This window comes from Aulonocara sp. 'chitande type north' Nkhata Bay, linkage group LG13 (assembly GCF_057382095.1).
Source record: "Aulonocara sp. 'chitande type north' Nkhata Bay isolate Kocher_YH1m ecotype deep benthic linkage group LG13, A_spYH_male_GT1.1, whole genome shotgun sequence".
Lineage (NCBI taxonomy): Eukaryota > Metazoa > Chordata > Actinopteri > Cichliformes > Cichlidae > Aulonocara > Aulonocara sp. 'chitande type north' Nkhata Bay.
Window position 1 is genome coordinate 33,655,722 of NC_141356.1, and position 19,993 is coordinate 33,675,714.

At 43.7% G+C, this 19,993-nt stretch overlaps 1 protein-coding gene across 1 annotated transcript in view; it reads right to left on the bottom strand.

Moving 5' to 3' along the window:
• Positions 1–19,993, bottom strand: part of LOC147316557 (heterogeneous nuclear ribonucleoprotein L-like) — an 87,237-nt gene that overhangs the window by 36,527 nt on the left and 30,717 nt on the right. The window contains exons 3-7 of the mRNA XM_086260112.1: positions 12,793–12,902; positions 12,579–12,706; positions 10,833–10,918; positions 6,738–6,834; positions 6,179–6,251 (exon numbers count right to left, since the gene is read on the bottom strand). Of these exons, the coding sequence (XP_086116238.1) occupies positions 6,179–6,251; positions 6,738–6,834; positions 10,833–10,918; positions 12,579–12,706; positions 12,793–12,902 (494 nt within the window). The remainder of the gene's footprint in view (positions 1–6,178; positions 6,252–6,737; positions 6,835–10,832; positions 10,919–12,578; positions 12,707–12,792; positions 12,903–19,993) is intronic.

The following is a 19,993-nucleotide window of genomic DNA, read 5'->3' on the forward strand; positions in this document are numbered from 1 at the left end:
ATGTGTTGAGTTTTGCCTCCCCTTGTCTTGTCATGTCTGATGAGTCCCAGCTGTACTCTCCTCCTGTTTCACATTCCCTAATCATCTCAGTATGTATTTAAGCCCTGTGTTTTTCCCTGCCAGTTGTTGCGTCCTCCACGTTTGTTGTGTGTGTATCCATGGTCGTCTACCTTCAGCATCTCCTGTCTAGTTAGTTTAAGTTGTTGTTTATGTATCGTCTTTAAACGCTGCACGCTCATACTCTCTCCTGCACTCGATATATGATCCACTGTTGATCTGCACACAGCTGTTGTCACGAACGTCGCACTCGCTTACGTCACTGTCATAAGACGTTCTCGCAAAATAAATCATGGTTTTAGTAACGCAGTAACGCAGCGTTCCTACGGGAAAGTAACGGTAATCTAATTACCGTTTTTGCAGTAATCCCTTACTTTACTCGTTACTTGAAAAAGTAATCGGATTACAGTAACGCGTAACCCATCTCTGCTCAGGATAGTGGAGACAAACTGGACTCCATTTCAGTGAATCAAACTGGGATGACACAACCAGTTTTACGTTTACTTTCCACATGAGGTTGGATTTGTGTATTTATGTGTTTGTCTGTTTTCCATGAATAAATGAAATCATCGTTTTATATCTACTGTGTTTTTGTCAACGGCTAAAATTTGCTTGACAATCTGAAACATTTCAGTGAAGTCAAGTAGGTGACAAACAGTTTTTCATTACACTGTAGAAATATGCACTGCAGTGAAATCAAAGGGTTCACAGTACTGTGTGACCTATCAGGTCATTAAAGTAACATACAACACGCTTCAATGCAACTTTCCTTTGATTTAAAGAATAAATTCTCAGCTCCCAGGTGGTGTTAAATTTATCATATAAATAATTCACTAACTATTTTTGTATTCTGGCAAGAATTTAACAGTAAAATACTCTTTTTGCTTTCCCCTGCTAAGCTTAGCAGATTTAGATCATTTTGTTTTGCACTCTGAGCCTGCTTGTGTATTAAAGTATCTGCTATGATGATAATGATAAGCTCAGTGTGCGTCTTTGCTGAGGGTGACCCTGACTGCATGATTTTGGGTTGTCTGACAACAGGCTAAGATGTTGTGAGAGGATCTGTAGTTGACGAGCCAAAACAAACCAGTACATCTGACTGTATTGATTGCAGCTTATGTATGTTTAAATATCCGTCACCTACACCTGCTGATGTTTTGGTCTCTGTTTGCGTTTGTTAAATGTTCAGCTTACATTATATGCACATCACCCATATGTAACATAAGATTCACCCAAATTTCTGTCTGTGATTGAATTGTGATGCAGCTCTCCAACGGAGTTGCACCTCCTCCCAAGATAGAGGATCCACTGGATGCTAATCACTGTGCTATGATCCAATTTCTTTCATGGACAGTATATTTTTACAATCGTGTGATCTCACAAAAGCGAATCAAAGCAAACCCCTTTGACATCATGTCCTCTTTATGATAGATTAATAGTAGCAGCAGTTATTGGATGAACGGACTTCAGAACCCACAGAAGGGGATTCTCAACATGCATCAGATACCATCTACATGGGAGTGAAGCTGTTAATAATTGTATCATGCACTCCCAGATTTGGTCTGAATACAAAACGAAGAACGTCAAGAGACGTTTTCACCTGTGGTCCCAGGTGAGCCAAGAATGGTCTCTCCAGCGCATTAATTACACAGGATGTGAGGACAAGTGGTCAACAGTCATTAAGCTTAGGTGTGTGGTTCATTAAGTGCAGTTTGCAGACACAAATCAAACATGCAAAGTGTACATAGCCGCATTTGCCTACCTTTGCAACAACTGTGGTTGCTACAGGTTGTTGTTTAACGAGAGGACTACACTATGGTCAGACCTTCCAGTGCAGGGCATAGAGCAGCTCTAGCACCCCATCTTCTCAAGTGGGACAACGGACATACTATTGATGCAGTCTGTATTCCAACAGCTATCAATACCCAACCCACAGAAGCGTGCTTTCACAGGAACACGTCGGGGACTGACATTTCTATTCACCCAAAAACTCTGCAGGAACAAAATGATGAACGTGCAAAACATGGAGGAGTGAAAGCAGCAGAGTATGACAGGGTAGAAGAAAAGGGGCAGGTTGATGGAAATGCACATTGGCACAGAGAAGCAGAGAAAGTCAGAGACGAATGGCGTTCGAAGATGCACTCAGCTGTCTGTGGATGAAAGTAGATAGAGCTCACTGTATGAATGTATGGTTAAACGTGACTTGCTGTCTAAAGTGATGATCATTTTATCTCACTATTATTGTCATTATTATTTTATATTATTGTTCTGTTTATTTTTATCCTTCTGCCAAACTAATTTCCCCTTGTGGGACAATAAAGAAATTGAACTGAACTGAACTGAATTTAAAGTAGAAAAGTATCACGTCAGTATCAGTCCGCTTCCATTTCCATAAGGTTAATAACCTCATGCTAAACGCAGCTACTAAAGTAAAAGGTACAAGTAATATGTAGGTCAGTCTATGAGCCCATAGCTATATGCTCTCCTCTGGTAACGTACCCTTTGACAACATCAACCACTTCCCCCTATGCAGCCAGGGCGACCTTGTTTGGGTAGTTTAACCATATCCATGAATGGCTCTGTTAGTCAAAAGCAACAGAACCTGTGGCTGATGAGCATGTTTATTTTATCAGCAGTGCAGGGAAAAAGAACTCTGTGCTACTTCCAGCTGCTCCCTTATCACAGAGGGCAACTTTGCATGTTTGATTTGAGTTTTCAGTGGCTGCTCTTCCTGACGTAACCTCTCCTTCTCAAACCAAACAGGGGATCTTTTACTTGAACAGAGTTTCAGACAACCGATATTCTGGGTTCCTTGATGTGCTGCTGGTGCTCCTCAGAACACTGTAGCTTGAAACACTGCTGCATTTTTTTCACTAGCACAAGGAACTAACAAAGGGGTGCACAGTCACTGTGATAGCGTGACTGGTCTTCTTCTGTGGTGTGGGAGGGACCCAAACGGCTCTGTGGCTTTACCCAGTTTTAGAGGCCGTTCACACCACCTGGCTGCTGCCAGTAATGTGCAGAACTGCATCAGTCTTCTGGGCTAGTATTCTAACCTGTTTTAGCTGACACAACATATTACAGCCAAAAACAAATCTAGGTTTGGGCCCAGGGCTGGACATTCTGGTAAAAGCTGTAAGGCTATAAAGATAAAAATAAGAGATAAAACATTTTAAAATATGATTTGTTTGATCATCTAAAAATGTATTTCATGCCAAGATAATACTTCATATTTATGTGAATCTTCCCCAAAGTGCCTCATTTAGAGAAGGTCCAAAGCAGTCTCCCCAGTGATGGTTTACTGTAGCAGCCATGTTTAAATACAGTCCCCCTCAAACACACGTGCACAAGTGTATGTATAAAAATACAGTTCACTAGCTGGGCCCACGTCCTCATTTGAGGTTTGACAGCGTTTTAGTAGATAATGGTGAATGGTTGGCCATGAATTGAGCTGTGGTTTGGGGAAGGCCTCAGAGGAGACTGGCGGCTCATCATGTACTAAATAGAAGTTAAGAAGTTAAAGAATTGAAAAGGGGAGGGAGGGGCATGTAAACGAGAACGAACAGCTTGTAGAACTGGGGGAACACATATAGATGAGAACCAGAAGGAGCGTGTTTGGAGGCGTGGTCCCTGAAGTTCAGATACTTTATCTCCAAATATATAACTTCTATCAAAGGAACACAAATTCATTCATGTAGGTGCTGGATGGTGGAAATGATTAAAGCAGCACAAGAAAAGAGCAGCTAGTACAGAGGGAATATAAAGCAAACTAAAACTGAGCAGTAAAGGTACTAGCAACCACTATTGTGGAAGCTAAATACATAAAGAAATACATTTTCATACTCCACCAGAGACCCCAACACACCCCAGCCTCACTGGTGACTTGCCCCAGTCTGTGTCAATGCAGTGCACCCCCATGAAATCATATAACACAGCAGATAAAATGTATTTAGTGACTATTTCAACTAAACAGAGTTGGGACCAGTTCATCACAAAAACAATCGTTTAATGAATCATTTTAAAACAAGGCTGTTTAAGGTTATATTAGGCAGCCAAAACTAAAATATTTAGTGGTCGTTAATGGCACTTCGGGGAATGTCAGAGTCTCACAGAGACTGTAACAAATAATAAATAATGCTCTGTGGATATCAAAAGAACATTTCACGGTGAAGCTGATACTCTGGGCAGCAGCTGTTAATGTTGCCATAGACTGAAGCCAGGGGCTGTGAGCTTACCGCTTTCAGATGTCGGGCAATTTTTAATCAGTGCTGTCTGAAAAAAAAACAACAGTTTTTTTTGAATTGAGTGAATTCAGGATGAACTGACTCCAACATCAGTCTCATCACACAGTTTCAGATAATGGACCACACAGGACTGCGATCACACAACACACTCATGCAGTAATACAACGTAACAACTTTTGGCTTTAAACAAGTCACTGATACATAGTAATGAATCTTTCTATCAAAATATACAAATCAAGGAGATTTAGATGGCTAAATGTAGAGCTCCTGATTAAGGCTGTCACAATATACTGGCTTTCACAGTTAGTATTTCTTAGAGTTTGCAGATTCGTGTACCTTTGCTGGTTGGCTGATAGCAGAACCAGGCCGTGTGGTTGACGGTGAGTCAGCACTTTTTCACCTGTTTGATTCTTTCCACCAAGAATTCAAAGGCTTGGCGGTCAACAGCTAACTCTGTCTCAGACACACTAGAGGCTGTCTTTGGTAAGAGCATGTTCATGCTAACTAACCTAAATCCTTTGGTAGTTCTCGAGTTACATAACTTGCTGTTCAAATTAATACTGATTTAGAGTCTTTCAGTCTCATTTGAGATTTGCTATTTAACGTTTCATATTTGAGGATCTGCAATAACACCAACACTGCTTTTTTAACTACATGGCAAATTTAGACACTTGAACCCAGATACACATGTGAAGGAAGCTGACACGCCTACTCACAGTCTTTATTTATTCACATGCCTATCTACCAGAATATTTAGCTGTCATCTGAATAGCTACTGTATCTGCTTCTCTCCGTTTTTCAGACCTGTAACAGCCAATGAAATTCTCAATTTAGTGTTCTATCTTAATTATAAGCAACATTGTAAAGATAGTTCTTAGTTTATCGTTTTTGGATACCATTTTTGCAGTAAGGTGTCATTAAAAATCTGATATTGTGACAGCTCCAATTCAGACAAAATAAAGCAACAGAGAGCAGAGTTTTGATACTCATAATGTAGAATCACATAGCCAGAAACTCAACTTATTACCCAATAAGGTGTTTTCATCAGATTTTGAAGAGGAAACAAGGATTTGATTTCACTTGTTATGTCGATGTTTGGTAAAAAACATGCAAGATTGCTATAAAAAAGCAACACTGAAAGTTAAATCTAACATGTCGAGGCTCTGGAGAACAAAAGACGTTGTGCAGACCAGGTGTCAGGCTATGTGAGACTACTTCTGCAGACAAAAGGAGATTAAGAACACAGGGTAAAATAGGTGGAAAGGAGGCAGTGCTATCCTGCAGCGAGTGGCAGGGAAGGTGGCTCCTGGGCATGTTGAAGCAGCAGCTGCATGGTGGTCAGCAGGAGTGAGATCCATCTCTTTTTCTCCCTCTCTTTCTCTCTTTGCTGGGTTGCAAAGGTGTAGATGGAAGAAAGTTGCTGTGCATGGCCAGCCTGACGTTCTCTGCTCTCTCACTGTCCCTCAATGTGTCTCTCTCTCTTTCCCCACAGTAGGCAGAGGTGCAAGATTGTCAGAGGTCGGAAATTGGCTGATATGAGAGTGTTTTGATTGGAGATGTAGAGGCAGGAGGCGTAGGAGTCTCGGTGTGATGGAGAACTATGTTCCGGGACAATTTTCAGGACTACACTGAATCCACAGTCAGAAACAGGCAAATAACAACTGAAGATTTGGCCACGGATTCACAAATCACTAAAAGGTTTCCTAAAAGAGCTGTAGTGAAGGTGAATATGTCCCCACAGAGAATTCATGCTGAAAACAGTCCTACCTTCAACATTACAGCAGCTCAAGTATTGCAAAAAGACAGGAGCACCTCAAACAGTCAACCTGTCTGAGTCTGACCGTACGGCTGAAGTTAAAAGGGAGACTTTGACCTACCTCGTCTGACCAGGTATGGTTTTGTGTAGTCCCAGCTCTCGTTGTCATTCTTAATAACATTCAGACGTGTTGGCTGTTGAAAAGAAAGATGAAAAAAGATTCACGATCTAGCTGGATGGATCTGTGATACCAAGGAGAGTCTCAGAAGCCACTGAAGAAAACTCCAAACACTGCAGTGCATCAACAGTTTATGAGTTTGTCACACATTTGTATACCTGTACAGTCATTTCATGACACAAAGCATAAAGTGCACAAAAAGAAATTAACCAATTTAATTTATTCATTTAAATTCTAAAATGTATTTTGAAATGTGCAAAATTTAAGAGTAACATTTGAGATTTAGTTCTGGTGTGGGTAAGGATCTATTACTGGTTATACTGAGAACCCAAACAGGTTCAGTACACTTGATTTATTTGTATATAAAACTAACTCAGGTTGGTAGAAAGTAGATTTAACACATTCTGAGTATCGTTTGCCGCAGGAAACCTTGCAGTCAGGGTAAATCAGTGCTGTCTACATAGCACAAAAACACTGTGGATGCTGCTGATGTTTCTCTTACCCTTGCATATTCAATCTTTAGTGTACAGCAACCTGCATAGATGTCAGCTCCATTCAGAGCTGCTTTCGCCTTCTGAGCACACTGAACTGACTCAAATCTGCAGAAGCTTGGTTAAGGAGAGGACGTTCAAACACAGAGATATATAAATGACATACATTTGCAGATACTTATCCATAGCTACATTCAATAATGGCAATGAAACCACATAGAAGCATGGGTAAAATACATACATTATTCCTTGCTCTGCATCTTCCTCACTCTTGTTGGGACTGTGGTTAATCCTGCACTTCTCCATGGCTGGTGCTAGCAACAGCAGCCTTTTGTGAATGTGAGGGCTTGTTACTAGTTGCTGGTTTGACTGTTGACCATGCAGCACCAGCAGACCAGACAGCTAACCTGCCGGTTAATTAGACACATTTTGCTGCATTTATTTGTTGTTTCTTTCTCTTTTTCTGGCTTTTCAGCTCCACCTTTTTCAAAATACACTCCGTTCTACAAGTTGTGTGAGTGCACAGCAAAGGTAGGTACTGTTAAGAGATTTGAGTGGGAAACACAGTGCCAGTAATGGAAATGAAAGAATGGGCTGCTGTAGCATGTAGGGCCGGTGTGCACCATCCCTTTAATTTACACATCTGACCAAAAGTGTGTCACCCCATTGGTCAAATGTCCAGTATGCCAGATTACCGTCCAGCCCAGCCTGGTATACTTAAGGACTCTGAGCACGCCTGCTCTCGTCTGATCTGGGAAGCTAAGCAGGGTTGGGGCTGGTTATTACTTGGATGGGAGACCACCTGGGAATAACAGGTGCTGTAAGCTTGGGTGGGGGTGGAGCAGGTCATCTACTGATTGGAAGGTTGGTGGTTCGCTCCCTGGTTCACCCTAGTCTGCATGCCAGATACCATTAGCCAACCCTAAGTTGCTCTCTGATGCATCCATCTGTGTGTGAATGTTAGTTAGTGAGCACTTAAAATCACAGCAGAAAGTGCTTGTGAATGTGGCACGCTGTATTAAGTTCTTTGAGGACTCTGAGTAGAAAAGAATCAGACCAGTTACTGTAGGACAAAAGGCAGGATACAAACTTGACTGGTCCCAGTCTGTTACAGTGCAAATAGAAAGAGACAGACACTTGTATGGGCGATTAAGAACCACCCACTAACCTACCCCTACTGTGACATAAGACACAATCCAATTTACATTTAGTGGCCAACAGAATATGAACATGGGTTTCTGTGTCGAGTCTTGTCTTCTGCCACTGCAGGCTGACACGCACTCCCACAGCCGTTAACATAAACCCCCCTCAGCAGTGTTTCCAAAACTCTCTGTTTTAGGATCCTTAAGCATGAGGGTTATGAATGACAAGAAAGAATGTAGCCCTGCATCAGACTGGCGACCTGTGCAGGTGTACCCTGCCTCTTGCCCTGTGGTAGCTGGGATAGGCTCCAGCCCCCCCACCGACCCTGATAAGGAAGAGTGGAAAAGAAAGGATGGATGATGGAAGAAAAGCACTAAATGATTCATGTCAAATAATGCATGAAAACATATCTCTCTGGATGAGTGTCAAGGATACAGTCAACCCTTGAAATTCACGAGAGTTATGTTCAAAGAGGACCCACAGATTGTGAAAAACTGCAGATTTTGGATGTGGTCAGAAATGCCTATTTTTATAGTTTAAACACCAAACGTGAATTTGGGCAGGATCTTAGGGCTTTCACAAAAAACATTGCCGTGTCCAAATTCATAGGCTGCATCCTCCTGAGGACATGGCCTTCGCGGTCTAGGTGCGCCAGGTCCTCCGAAGGCCGGGTAGGCCGGAAGCGAGCAGCTGTGAAATTGGACGGTGAAGCCTTCAGATCTGCGTCACCGCTGTCTCAGGGGCGTTTAATGAACTCGGCCGTCTGCTCCTTGCTGTCTAAAATATAACAGGACACTGGAGTAAACTCTTGACCGTCTCACACTACTGTTTAATCAGTTTTCTGTTTGACGTTTATTCAGCTGTGTAAAAACTAGAACTTTAATCTCAGCCAAACCGATTTACTCAGGAACAAATAAAAGACTGAAAAAAGCCAAACAATAACATTTTGAAATTATCTAAGTGACTCATATGTCATGTTTAACCTGAGTAGTGAAAGACGGCGGGTGTTTTGAAAACGATGTGCTGGGAGTCCGCTGTTCTCGCCGGCTCTAGTGAGGCTTGAACCCCGGGCTAGCTATCGAGCTGGTGGGTAACAGACGTCTCGGAAAACGTCGGAACGCTTTTACAAATATGTGATGTCTTGATAAACCGAGCAGATATTTGAAGTTTACGCAGCTACATTCTGAAAATATCTTAAAAGTTTGTTTTGTGTCCCAGAAACAGTAATAAGAGTAATATTAAAACTAACAGGGCTCTAGACTAACTTTTTGTCATGGGCGTACCGGTACGCCTAACTTTAAAAAGTTAGGCGTACCACCACAAAAGTTAGGCGCACACAGATTTTATAATAATTAATATAATGTGTTTTTCTGGATACACTGTGCTTTCTCAGCATTCAAAGATTGATGACACCGTGTCAGAGCACTGGCTATTAATTTCAGAAGCATCAGGCCTTAACAGAAAAGTTAGCAATAGTTCTTTTCCTATTACAGCTACATCCACGTCTGTCGTGCCTAGGCTGCTCATAGGGCTGGGTATCATCACTGATTTCTACAATCCATTCGATTCCGGTTTTCAAAGTCCCGATTCGATTCAACTTAGCCTCAGACAGTCAGAAATATTATAATTCTGATCATTTATCAGTACTGACTTCATCAGAATTGTGAACATCACAGCAGATGCCTTTGTGTGAAAGTAACTGAGAATAAAACAGAAAAGCATGAAGGAGATTTTCCTGGTCTGGCTTTTTATAGCAGATAACCTTAAAAATATTCTACAATGTTCTGCATATGAAGTTTAAATTTCTTCAGTATTGAACAACAGAAAAAATAGGCTTTCTTGTCCGAGGTCATTTAAGTGAAAAAAAGAAAAGAAAAAGACAGCAGCCACAGCGCTGTAAACAACGGTAGACTGGTGGGTAATAAGCGAATGAATAATACAGAAAACAGAGATTGGAGACGGGATACTGTTCTTGAAGTACAGAGAGAGAGAGAGAGAGCTAGCTGTGCATGAAGTGTGATTTTAATAGTTGTGGAAGCAAAACAGCAAAATGCATGACGACATTGATCAAATGTGAAGCGCAGTTTGCTGCTTCTTTTGCTGCTGGCTCGGTGAATTTTGGTTGGAGAGACAAAACCTGCAGCTCAGAATCAGCACAAAAAGACGTAAACACAGCGCGGACCGGACGCATCAGAACCGCTAAGCTCCGACAGCGTGTCCGTCTACGGGCCGTCGGGTGAGAAAGTCGAGAAAGACAAAGCTGATTCTGATGCGTCGGGTCTGTGTTTACGTCTTTGTGTGGAGTCCGTGTACCTGCTCTCATTTGCTGTTTGGTTGTTGTTGAAATGGTTTTGTGAGCTTTAATCTGAGAATCTGGCATTTCTGGCAAAAACACAGTTATATTTAAAAGTCAGGATTTAATGAATTGATATCGCTTTATTCAAGCTACTCACCTCCCACTTCCACCTGCACTTTCAACTGGACCACGGCCAATCAGAGAGGTCCCGCCCCTTACTATCTCTGATTGGTTTAGTCCACGATAGGGGCAAAATGTGTGTCTGTTGTTGACCACAGGGAAGGTTGCAGTTTTTTTTTTTTGCTACCCGAACATTTGGTCGCACAGGTGCAACCAAATATCTTTTTTTAGTCGCACCACTGAAAAATTTGGTCGCATTTGCGACCAAATTGGTCGCACTCTAGAGCCCTGACTAAGTAGCTGCCGCCATTGTTGTAAACCGAAATTGGCTTTGAATTCTGGGATAGGTTGGGCCACGAAGGATACACCTGTATCCCGTCACTGTGACGTAATCGGCCTACAAATGCGGCACCGGAAGGATGCAGCCCATGTATTTGGACACGCCCCATGAGAACACTCGGTGACACACTGAAGATAGCTACGTGTGGTAAACTGTTATGATGCAGAGTGTGAGGAACACACAGATTCACCCACTCAGTAAGGATACTCCACCATGGCTTGGATTCCATTTCGTTTAAAGATGACGATCCTCAGCACACTGCCAATGGGGTTACATACAGTGTACAGAACATCCTGCATCAATTTGGACACACACACACACAAAAAGACAAAATGCAGCATTAGCGTTAATCTATGAGTTTCTAATGGTGAGACCTTCATGTATGAAGGTTAAGACATGTAACTGGAACAGTGATGGTTTTGTATTTTTAACTCCATTCACTTTTATGTATATATTTCTTTATAGCCAAATCACAATGGCAATCATGACAAATATAACTGAGACACCTGATGTAGCAGAAATTTATGGAAGCCCGTTTCCGCCACAAAAAAAAAAAAAGGATCCATAACTCAAAATTTCGAGTTATTTTCTCAAAATTTCGAGTTATTTTCTCAAAATTTCGACATATTAACTCGAAATTTCGATTTATTAACTCAAAATTTTGAGAAAAGCAACTCGAAATTTCAAGTTAGCGCTGCCAATCAGTAATCTACGTGAATGACGTCCTTTCCTCGTTACCCGGAAGCTGAAGCCCTCAGCTACAAATGCTACAGCTAAGCTGTATTACATCCAGTCGTGAATGCACAGATTGCTGAGTGTTTTCAGCCTGGCTTCACAAATGATGAAATCCCCGTGTTATTAGCTGAATCACATGGTGTTACTATCAGCAAACGTACTCGTGAAAGAGAGCAAATTTGTTGGGATCTGTTTTTGAGTGCGCGCTCCTCTCAGAATCAGAATCAGAAAGGGTTTTATTGCCAAATGTTGAGCAGGTTTACAACATTAGGAAATTGCTGCGGTGCTTCAGTGCAAACATAGTGTCATAAATTACGCTTAAATAGACATGAAAATAAAAATAAGAATAAGAATTAAAAGTGCTACGTAGATAGATACAGTATATACATGAGTGCAGGTGGTGATCAGTGCCAAACATGGAATGATGCAGTGAACACAGCGTAGGGTCATGTGTTAGTGGTGGGAACAGTGGTGGGAACAGTCAGTGTTTGTGTTGGGCACCTCAAGTTTTGCCAGGAAGGAACATGGAGATCAAAAGTTGAATGACAACTTTTGTTCGTGTGTCCAACAGCAGAGGGGAAGAAACTGTTCTTATGGCGAGAGGTTCTGGTGCGAATGGGCCGGAGCCTCCTGCCCGAGGGGAGCATATGCTTCCGGGTAACAAGAAAGCGACCTCATTCACGTATATTTTTGATTGGTAGAGCTAACTTGAAATTTTGAGAAAAGTAAATTTTGAGTTATATTTCTCAAAATTTTGAGTTAATAAGTTGAAATTTCGAGAAAATAACTCGAAATTTCGAGTTATGGATACTAGCTTTTTTGTTTTTATTTAGTGGCGGAAACGGGCTTCCATAGGAATTACACAAACACATTCTGGTGTAAAGTTTTGGTGATGGTTAAGTTAGGCACAGGCGACATATGTTGAACATAAATTTAAAAAATATATGCAAATGGAGATCGTAACACCACACTTGCAGGGATGATGAATACAAAAATCAAAAGAGTTGATGTTTGTGCAAAGTTCTGCTCAGATTGCCCCTCCATTTAAAGAAGACAGACGGTACGACTTAATTATGAGTTATAAATGATTAAAAAACACGCAAGATATAAACCACATCCATCAGCAGATCATAAAGACTATGAGTTATTGTTCGAAGAAGAAGGTACACTTAAGAAAAGAGAGCTGAGATGTCCCTCTGGATCTGTATGTGTGTTTACCGTTGTTATAGGGTAGAGTGGGTTCTGTATGGACAGCAGAAGCACTTTGTTCCCACTGTTGGGGTTGTCAGCATTTGTAGGCCTGGTGATTCTTTTGGATGTGGAATAATTAAAGTATGCTTGTTGACCTGATGACAAAATGAAAAATATAAACACAAACAGTATGCTACATTTGAGTATATGTTACCAAGTAAAAAGGAATGGAAGCAAAGACCTGCGATGTATACTGGCTCCTTGGCTCCACAGGACACACAGCGGTCTGCACTCTCCACTGCAGAGAATTCCACCAAGGCCTGACGCTTGAATGGCATCATCATCACATAACTGAAAACATACGCACAAACACCTGGATAAGACATGGACTGCTGAAAACTGTCTCCCCTTTATACAAGTTCCTTTGACGGGTCACTCTGGCAGCTATACTGCAGTTTTCTAATCTTATAAACAGCACATTTGTACAATGACTGAAACCAGCTTGTAGAAAACCCCTGTGATTTGTGTATATAGACTGTTCCACGGACCCCCTCTAACCACTGCTAAGATGGTACATTCCTCCCATCCCTTGTTTGTGTTTGCGCTGGTCCACCTTGATAGCGCTGGTGGAGCTGGGCTGTTGTACTGAACATGTGTAGTGCGTGTGCGTGAATGATAAGTAAGTGCCTTGTATTTGTTTGTTCTATGGTTGTAACTTATCATATACTTAGCTATGTACATTGGGTGATGCTTAGTAGAGTTTTCCAGCTGTTCGTGTAGCCACGAGACACTGTATATTCACGCTGATTTGACCAAAATGGCGCTACCCTTGTGAACTGAGCTGCCCAAAGTAAAGATGGAGTCTATCCCTGTGCAGCAGCCCATTTGTGTCCACCAGGGGGTGGTGTTTAGTCATTTCTGTTCAACCCTTTCTGTATTATTTAGACCAGTTTGGTTGACTTTAATTGTTTGCTAATTGTAATTTCTGTTATTTTACAGAACCACACACACATATACATATACTCACACGAATTCACTTCTGGAGATGTTTGGATTAAAAGAACCCTAATTATCATTGCTGTGGACCCTCTCTTTCATCATATAAGTCACCTGTGCCTTCTGACCGAGGATAGGAAAATCCTGCTGTAATTTGCCAGTCTATTAAGCACACACTATTTGCACTATTTGCCTATTTGCACTACTCTGCCTGGTTTACACTCAATGTCACTTACCCATTATATTGTATATTGTATAGCTTTCTTGTTATATGTAAAATTGTATTTATTTAAATTTTTACTTTTTAATTATTTTACTTGCATTTTTTAAATCACTTTTATATTTAAATATATTTAAATGTTCATTTGCTATTTATCTAGGGATTGAAGAGTAACGCAATTTCTATTCTCCGTATGTCCTGTACATGTGGAAGAATCGACAAATAAAGTTGACTTTGACTTTTGACTTTGACACATGTCCAGTTCAAGTGGTCCTTCGAGCCGGATTAATTACAGCATTTCCTAACATGGCGACATCCCGATATGATGAAGAACAACAAGGTGCCCGGCAAAGGAGACCACATAGGGCTCCAAGATATCTGGATGACTTCATCTGGACCTATCTCCCACAGCCGACTAACCCAGTTCCACCGAACACTAACGCAGCTACTCCAATACACCAAATCGCTGGCATCGATGGCTCACCAGAGATGGAGAGAATAAGGAGGATGGAGCAGTGTGTTACCCAGGTACAGGAGCAGATGAGGGAGATACAGAGCGCTATACAAGTGTCTTTGAACTTTGGCCAAAGAACCCCCCAAGTACAGTTACAAACCCAGGTCCGGAGCCATAGTATGCCTTTACTAACTGTGGATAATAATCCTACACAAGCTCCTCCTATGGGCGGACTAGAAAACATCCCTCCCATATCTCCAGTAATACCTAGCCCTCAGTTTCATACTGTACAGCAGACCTCCCCTTCCACAGCTCATCATGTTGATAACCCTCAAATATTACAGTCAACAGCTCCTACTCTCCCTGTTAACCGACCTATTCCTCAGCCCCCTCTATACGTCCACTCTTCCATGCCATCAGCTGCTCAGCCAACACCAGTGGTACCCCGGTCTGCATCTACAGCAACAGAACAGCCACATCCTCCCTGGTATCAGCAAAGAGACCTGAACTGGCAGTCATCAACCCCACAGTGGTCTGTGCCACACAGTGCTGCTCAGTTTAGTATCCCTGGCACTATGCAGTACCCTGTCACGCTGCCGCCTGGCATGCCCTCTCCAGGCTATCCGCTTTGGACTTCAGGCCCACCTCTCAGTCAGCCATACGTTACACCAGTACTGCCACCTGCTGTTAGCTCACAGTATACCTATCGGCATCCTGCTCCAGCTGCACCTGTCAGTTCACAGCATGATGTAATTCAGAGCAGCCCACAACACTCCTCATCTCTGCTTTCCTCTCAGAGACCGAACTTGATGGAGATGGCTATTTCCTCTTCTTATGGCATCCCAAAACCCAACCTGATCCGCTTCACCACAGGAAAAGAAAGTGATTTCCTGCTACTGAAGAAAGGTCTGGATGGAGTTTTGGGACCACACCCACATCTGTCTGAGGATTACAAATTCCAAGTACTTCTGGATCATCTAAAGTTTCCTCCTGCGTTTCAGCTTGCAAAGAGGTATGTGCATGACACTATGCCCTTCAGTAAAGCAATGCAGGCTCTACAGCAGCGCTATGGACAACCACGCCAATTAGTCCAAGGTGAAATTAACAACATTTTGAGAGCTCCCACAGTGAAAGCTGGAGATGCACAGGGGTTTGAAGACTTTGCTCTATCAGTTAGTAGTTTGGTGGGACTACTAAACTCCATGGAAGGAGCTGCTAAGAGCGAACTAGAGTGTGGTTCCCATGTGGACAGGCTTTTGAGTAAACTCCCCTTCTCCTATCAAGACAGTTTTGCTGAATATTGTCTTGCAAAGGGCATCTTGCAGAGTGACTCAGCTAACACCTATACTCTCCCTGACTTTGCACAGTGGTTGGAGAGGAAGTCACAGGCCATACAGATATCACGAAGGGCTACAGAAAGCTACATATCTGATAAACCCCGCTCAGATCGTAGAGACAAGTCATCACGACCATTAAAGACATCCTCATCAGTCTACTATGGCACTGACAAGCCTACAACACCGACGGCTAATACCACTTCAGCCACTACTGACAGTAAAGAACCTATGAAAGGGAAGAAAAGAGAGAAATTTAAGCCCTACTGCCCCTTCTGTAGCAGTACAGAACATTACTTGAGTTCCTGTTCTGACTTCAGTAAGCTGAGTACTACACAGATTATTACATGGATTAATGACAATAAGAGATGCTGGAGATGTGGTCGGAGTCACCAGCCTGACAGTTGCAATCTGAAGAAACCTTGTGCCACCTGTGGAGAACAACACCTGCAGATCCTTCATGAAGCTGCCTCTCGCCCAAACAAGAGTATCCTGACATTGAGTACAGCCTCCAGCATGGTGTATTTGGACCAAGTCACTCATTCAGGCAGAGTCATGCTTAAAGTGGTCCCAGTTACCCTCCACAACAATGGGCGATCTCTGTCCACCTATGCCATTCTTGACGATGGATCAGAGCGGACTATTGTTTTATCTGCAGCGGTTCATTACCTGCAATTAAATATCACAGAGGAGTCCCTCAAACTACGAACCATCAGGCAGGAGGTGTCACAGTTACAAGGCGCATCGGTTTCTTTTGAACTGAGTGCACCCAGCTCTCCCCAAATCAAACATCACATCAGACGTGTCTTCACTGCTAAAGAACTTAATCTGGCAAAACAATCCTGCCCAGTGGACATACTCCGTCAGAGATATCCACATCTGGCCGACGTTCCCATCAAAGCATTTAAGGATGTGCAGCCTATGCTTCTTATAGGCTCAGATAATGTCCAGCTCATCACCCCTCTGTCACCTGTCAAAGTCGGTCCACTAGGCAGCCCTGTTGCTGTCAACACTAACCTCGGTTGGGCCATCCAGGGACCGGCTACCTTTCTACATCTACCTACTGAAGCTTCATGTCTGCACACATCCCTGTTACCATCTCCTTCTCAAGCGTTAAGACAGAACGTTGAGAAGCTGTGGCAGTTAGATGTGCTCCCCTTTCGATCAGAGAAAGAGGTAACTCGCTCTAAACAAGACAAAGAGGCACTGGAGTTACTGCAGAAAACCACAGAACGTGTACAGGTGGATGGAGTAGCTCATTATGCTACTCCTCTGCTCCGCCGCAGAGACTCCACTAAACTACGAACTGACCATGACGCAGTGATGGCTCTCCTTCGGTCCACAGAGAAGCGCCTGATTAAAGATCCTGATCTAGCGGCTGTGTACAATGCAGAAATACACAAACTGGAACAAGCAGGTTATGTAAGGAAACTCACTCCTGAAGAGGCAAACCGCACAGATGAATCCTGGTTCATTCCCCATCATATTGTGCATCATAACAATAAGCCTAGGATAGTTTTCAACTGTTCCTTCCAATACAGGCAAGACTGTCTTAACGATCAGCTGCTACCAGGTCCAACTCTCGGTCCATCCTTAATAGGTGTCCTGTTGAGATTTAGGGAGCACCCTGTTGCTGTGAGTGGGGACACACGAGGTATGTTCCATCAGGTGCGGCTTCTTCCGCACGACCGGCCCCTGCTGAGATTCGTGTGGAGAGATATGGAAAGAGATCGGAGCCCGGACATTTATGAGTGGTGTGTCCTGCCCTTTGGAACCACATGCAGCCCCTGTTGTGCCATGTATGCCCTTCAGCGCCATGTGCAGGATCATAAAGATGGCAATGAACAAGTACTAGACTCAGTGCTGCGCTCATTTTATGTCGATAACTGTTTGCAATCTCTGCCCTTTGCTTTGCAGGCACGACCACTTGTCGATAACATCAGAGAGTTGCTATCTACTGGTGGTTTCGAAATCCGACAGTGGGCAAGTAACTACCCAGAGGCCATTGCTCATCTCCCCTCTGAAGCAAAGTCCCCTACCTGCGAGCTGTGGTTGACTGAACACCAACCAGATCCCCAAGAACCAACCTTAGGCTTGGCATGGCACTGCTCCACAGACCAGATTGCCTACAGATGTCGGCCAGTGGTTCCTCAGGAGTCAACCATGAGAAATATCTACAGCATCCTCGCCTCTCAATACGACCCACTGGGCTTCATCATCCCCTTCACGACCCGGGCAAAGGTTATTGTTCAACGTCTGTGGCAGAATGACAGGAACTGGGATGATCCCATCGAGGGCGAGTTACTCCAGCGGTGGCAAGAGTGGGTGAGTGAGTTACAGTATCTACAAGAAATCTGTCTGCCTAGATGCTACATAGCCCCAGCAACCCAAGAGGGAACTTTCCAGCTGCATGTATTCTGTGATGCGTCAGAGAGTGCTTACGGAGCAGTGGCATATTTGAGATTTAAATCGGCAGAACATGAGGTCCACACTGCCTTTATCATGGCCAGATCACGTGTAGCTCCCCGCAAGAAACTGTCAATTCCCCGTTTAGAGCTGTGTGCTGTACTGGCTGGGGCACAACTGTCTAGACTCCTCCTCAGTGAGCTTACTCTGCCCATTAGTGAGACTACTTTATGGACCGATTCTACCACTGTGTTGAACTGGATCCAGTCCGAGTCCTGTCACTATAAAGTGTTTGTAGGTACTCGTATTGCCGAAATACAGGAGCTGACTGAGGCCGCCAGCTGGAGGTATGTCCCCTCGGCTTTGAACCCAGCAGATGACATCACCCGGGGAAAACCATTACGTGAGCTGTCAAAACCTAGCCAGTGGATGGATGGGCCCCCCTTCCTGAGACAAGCATCTGAGCAGTGGCCAGCACGACCTACTGTGAGTACAGACACTGAAGATAATACTGAGTTAAAGAAATCAGCTTTCTGTGCCTATGTCACTACAGATTTGGCACAGTCTGATCCTGCATACAACACCTGGGCTGATTTGGTGCAGGCCACCCACCTGTCTTCTCACGGGGCGGCTGGCCTCCCTATGTCAGCAGCACAACGACTAGAGACAGAAGTTCAAATTCTCAAACAGGCGCAACAAGAAAGCTTCCCTGTTGAAGTACACACCCTTAAATCTGGGAAAGAGGTGTACAAAGACAGCAGACTGAGCAACCTTTCTCCCGAATATGACAGTCAGCTTGGCCTCATACGAGTAGGTGGACGTCTCCGGCGAGCAGAGCAGATGGATGTTGACACTCTGCATCCTATCGTGTTGTCACCAGACCATCCTACTACTCAGCTCATCATCAAAGACTATGATACACGTCTCCTGCATCCTGGCCCAGAACGTGTCTTTGCCGAATTGAGACGCAGGTATTGGATTTTAAGAGGCAGACAGGCCATAAGGAAGCATCAGTATCGCTGTTTGGAGTGTAAGAAGTGGAGAGCCAAGCCTGTTTCACCGAAGATGTCTGATCTCCCTGCTACCCGCTTGCGATTAAATCAGCCGCCATTCTGGTCCACAGGAATTGACTGTTTTGGCCCTTTCACTATAAAGATAGGCAGGAGACAAGAAAAACGGTGGGGCATTATATTTAAATGCCTTACGACCCGCTGCATTCACCTCGACCTTCTCACTGGTATGGACACTGACTCCTTTCTCATGGCTCTGCGCAGATTTATTGCTCGAAGAGGAAAACCCTTTGAAATACTGAGTGATCAGGGCACCAATTTCAGAGGAGGAGACAGAGAGCTGCAGGAGGCATTCAAAGTGATGGAGCCACGACTGCAGGAGAAGCTCAGTGAACAGAGCATCACTTTCCACTTCAACCCTCCGCATGCTCCACATTTTGGGGGAGCCTGGGAACGGGAGATCCGTTCAGTCAAATCTGCACTTCAAGTTGCCCTCAAAGGTCAAGCGGTGCCAGAGGATTTGTTGCTTACTGTTCTTACTGAAGTAGAGGGCATACTTAATTCCAAGCCACTGGGATACGTTTCCTCGGATATTGCAGATGTTGACCCGATCACGCCAAATATGTTGCTCATGGGGCGGCGCGATGCTTCCCTTCCCCAGGCAGTATATGGCACCAGAGAAGAACTTGGAAGGCGAAAATGGCGTCACAGCCAAGTCATAGCGGACCGGTTCTGGACTCAGTTCATTCAGCGCTACCTGCCTGGACTGCAGCCTCGCCAGAAGTGGAACCAGACTACTCCACCTTTGAAAGTGGGACAGACTGTCATGGTGGTGGACTATCAGCTCCCACGGGCTTCCTGGTCCGTAGGACGGGTAACACAGGTATTTCCCAGCCCGGATGGACAGGTGCGAGTAGCTGAAGTCGCTATTGGGGAACATAAATACCAACGGCCTGTGTCAAAACTTATCACGTTACCTGAACTGTCAGCTGAACGTCCTTAGTTATATTCACATGGGTTTT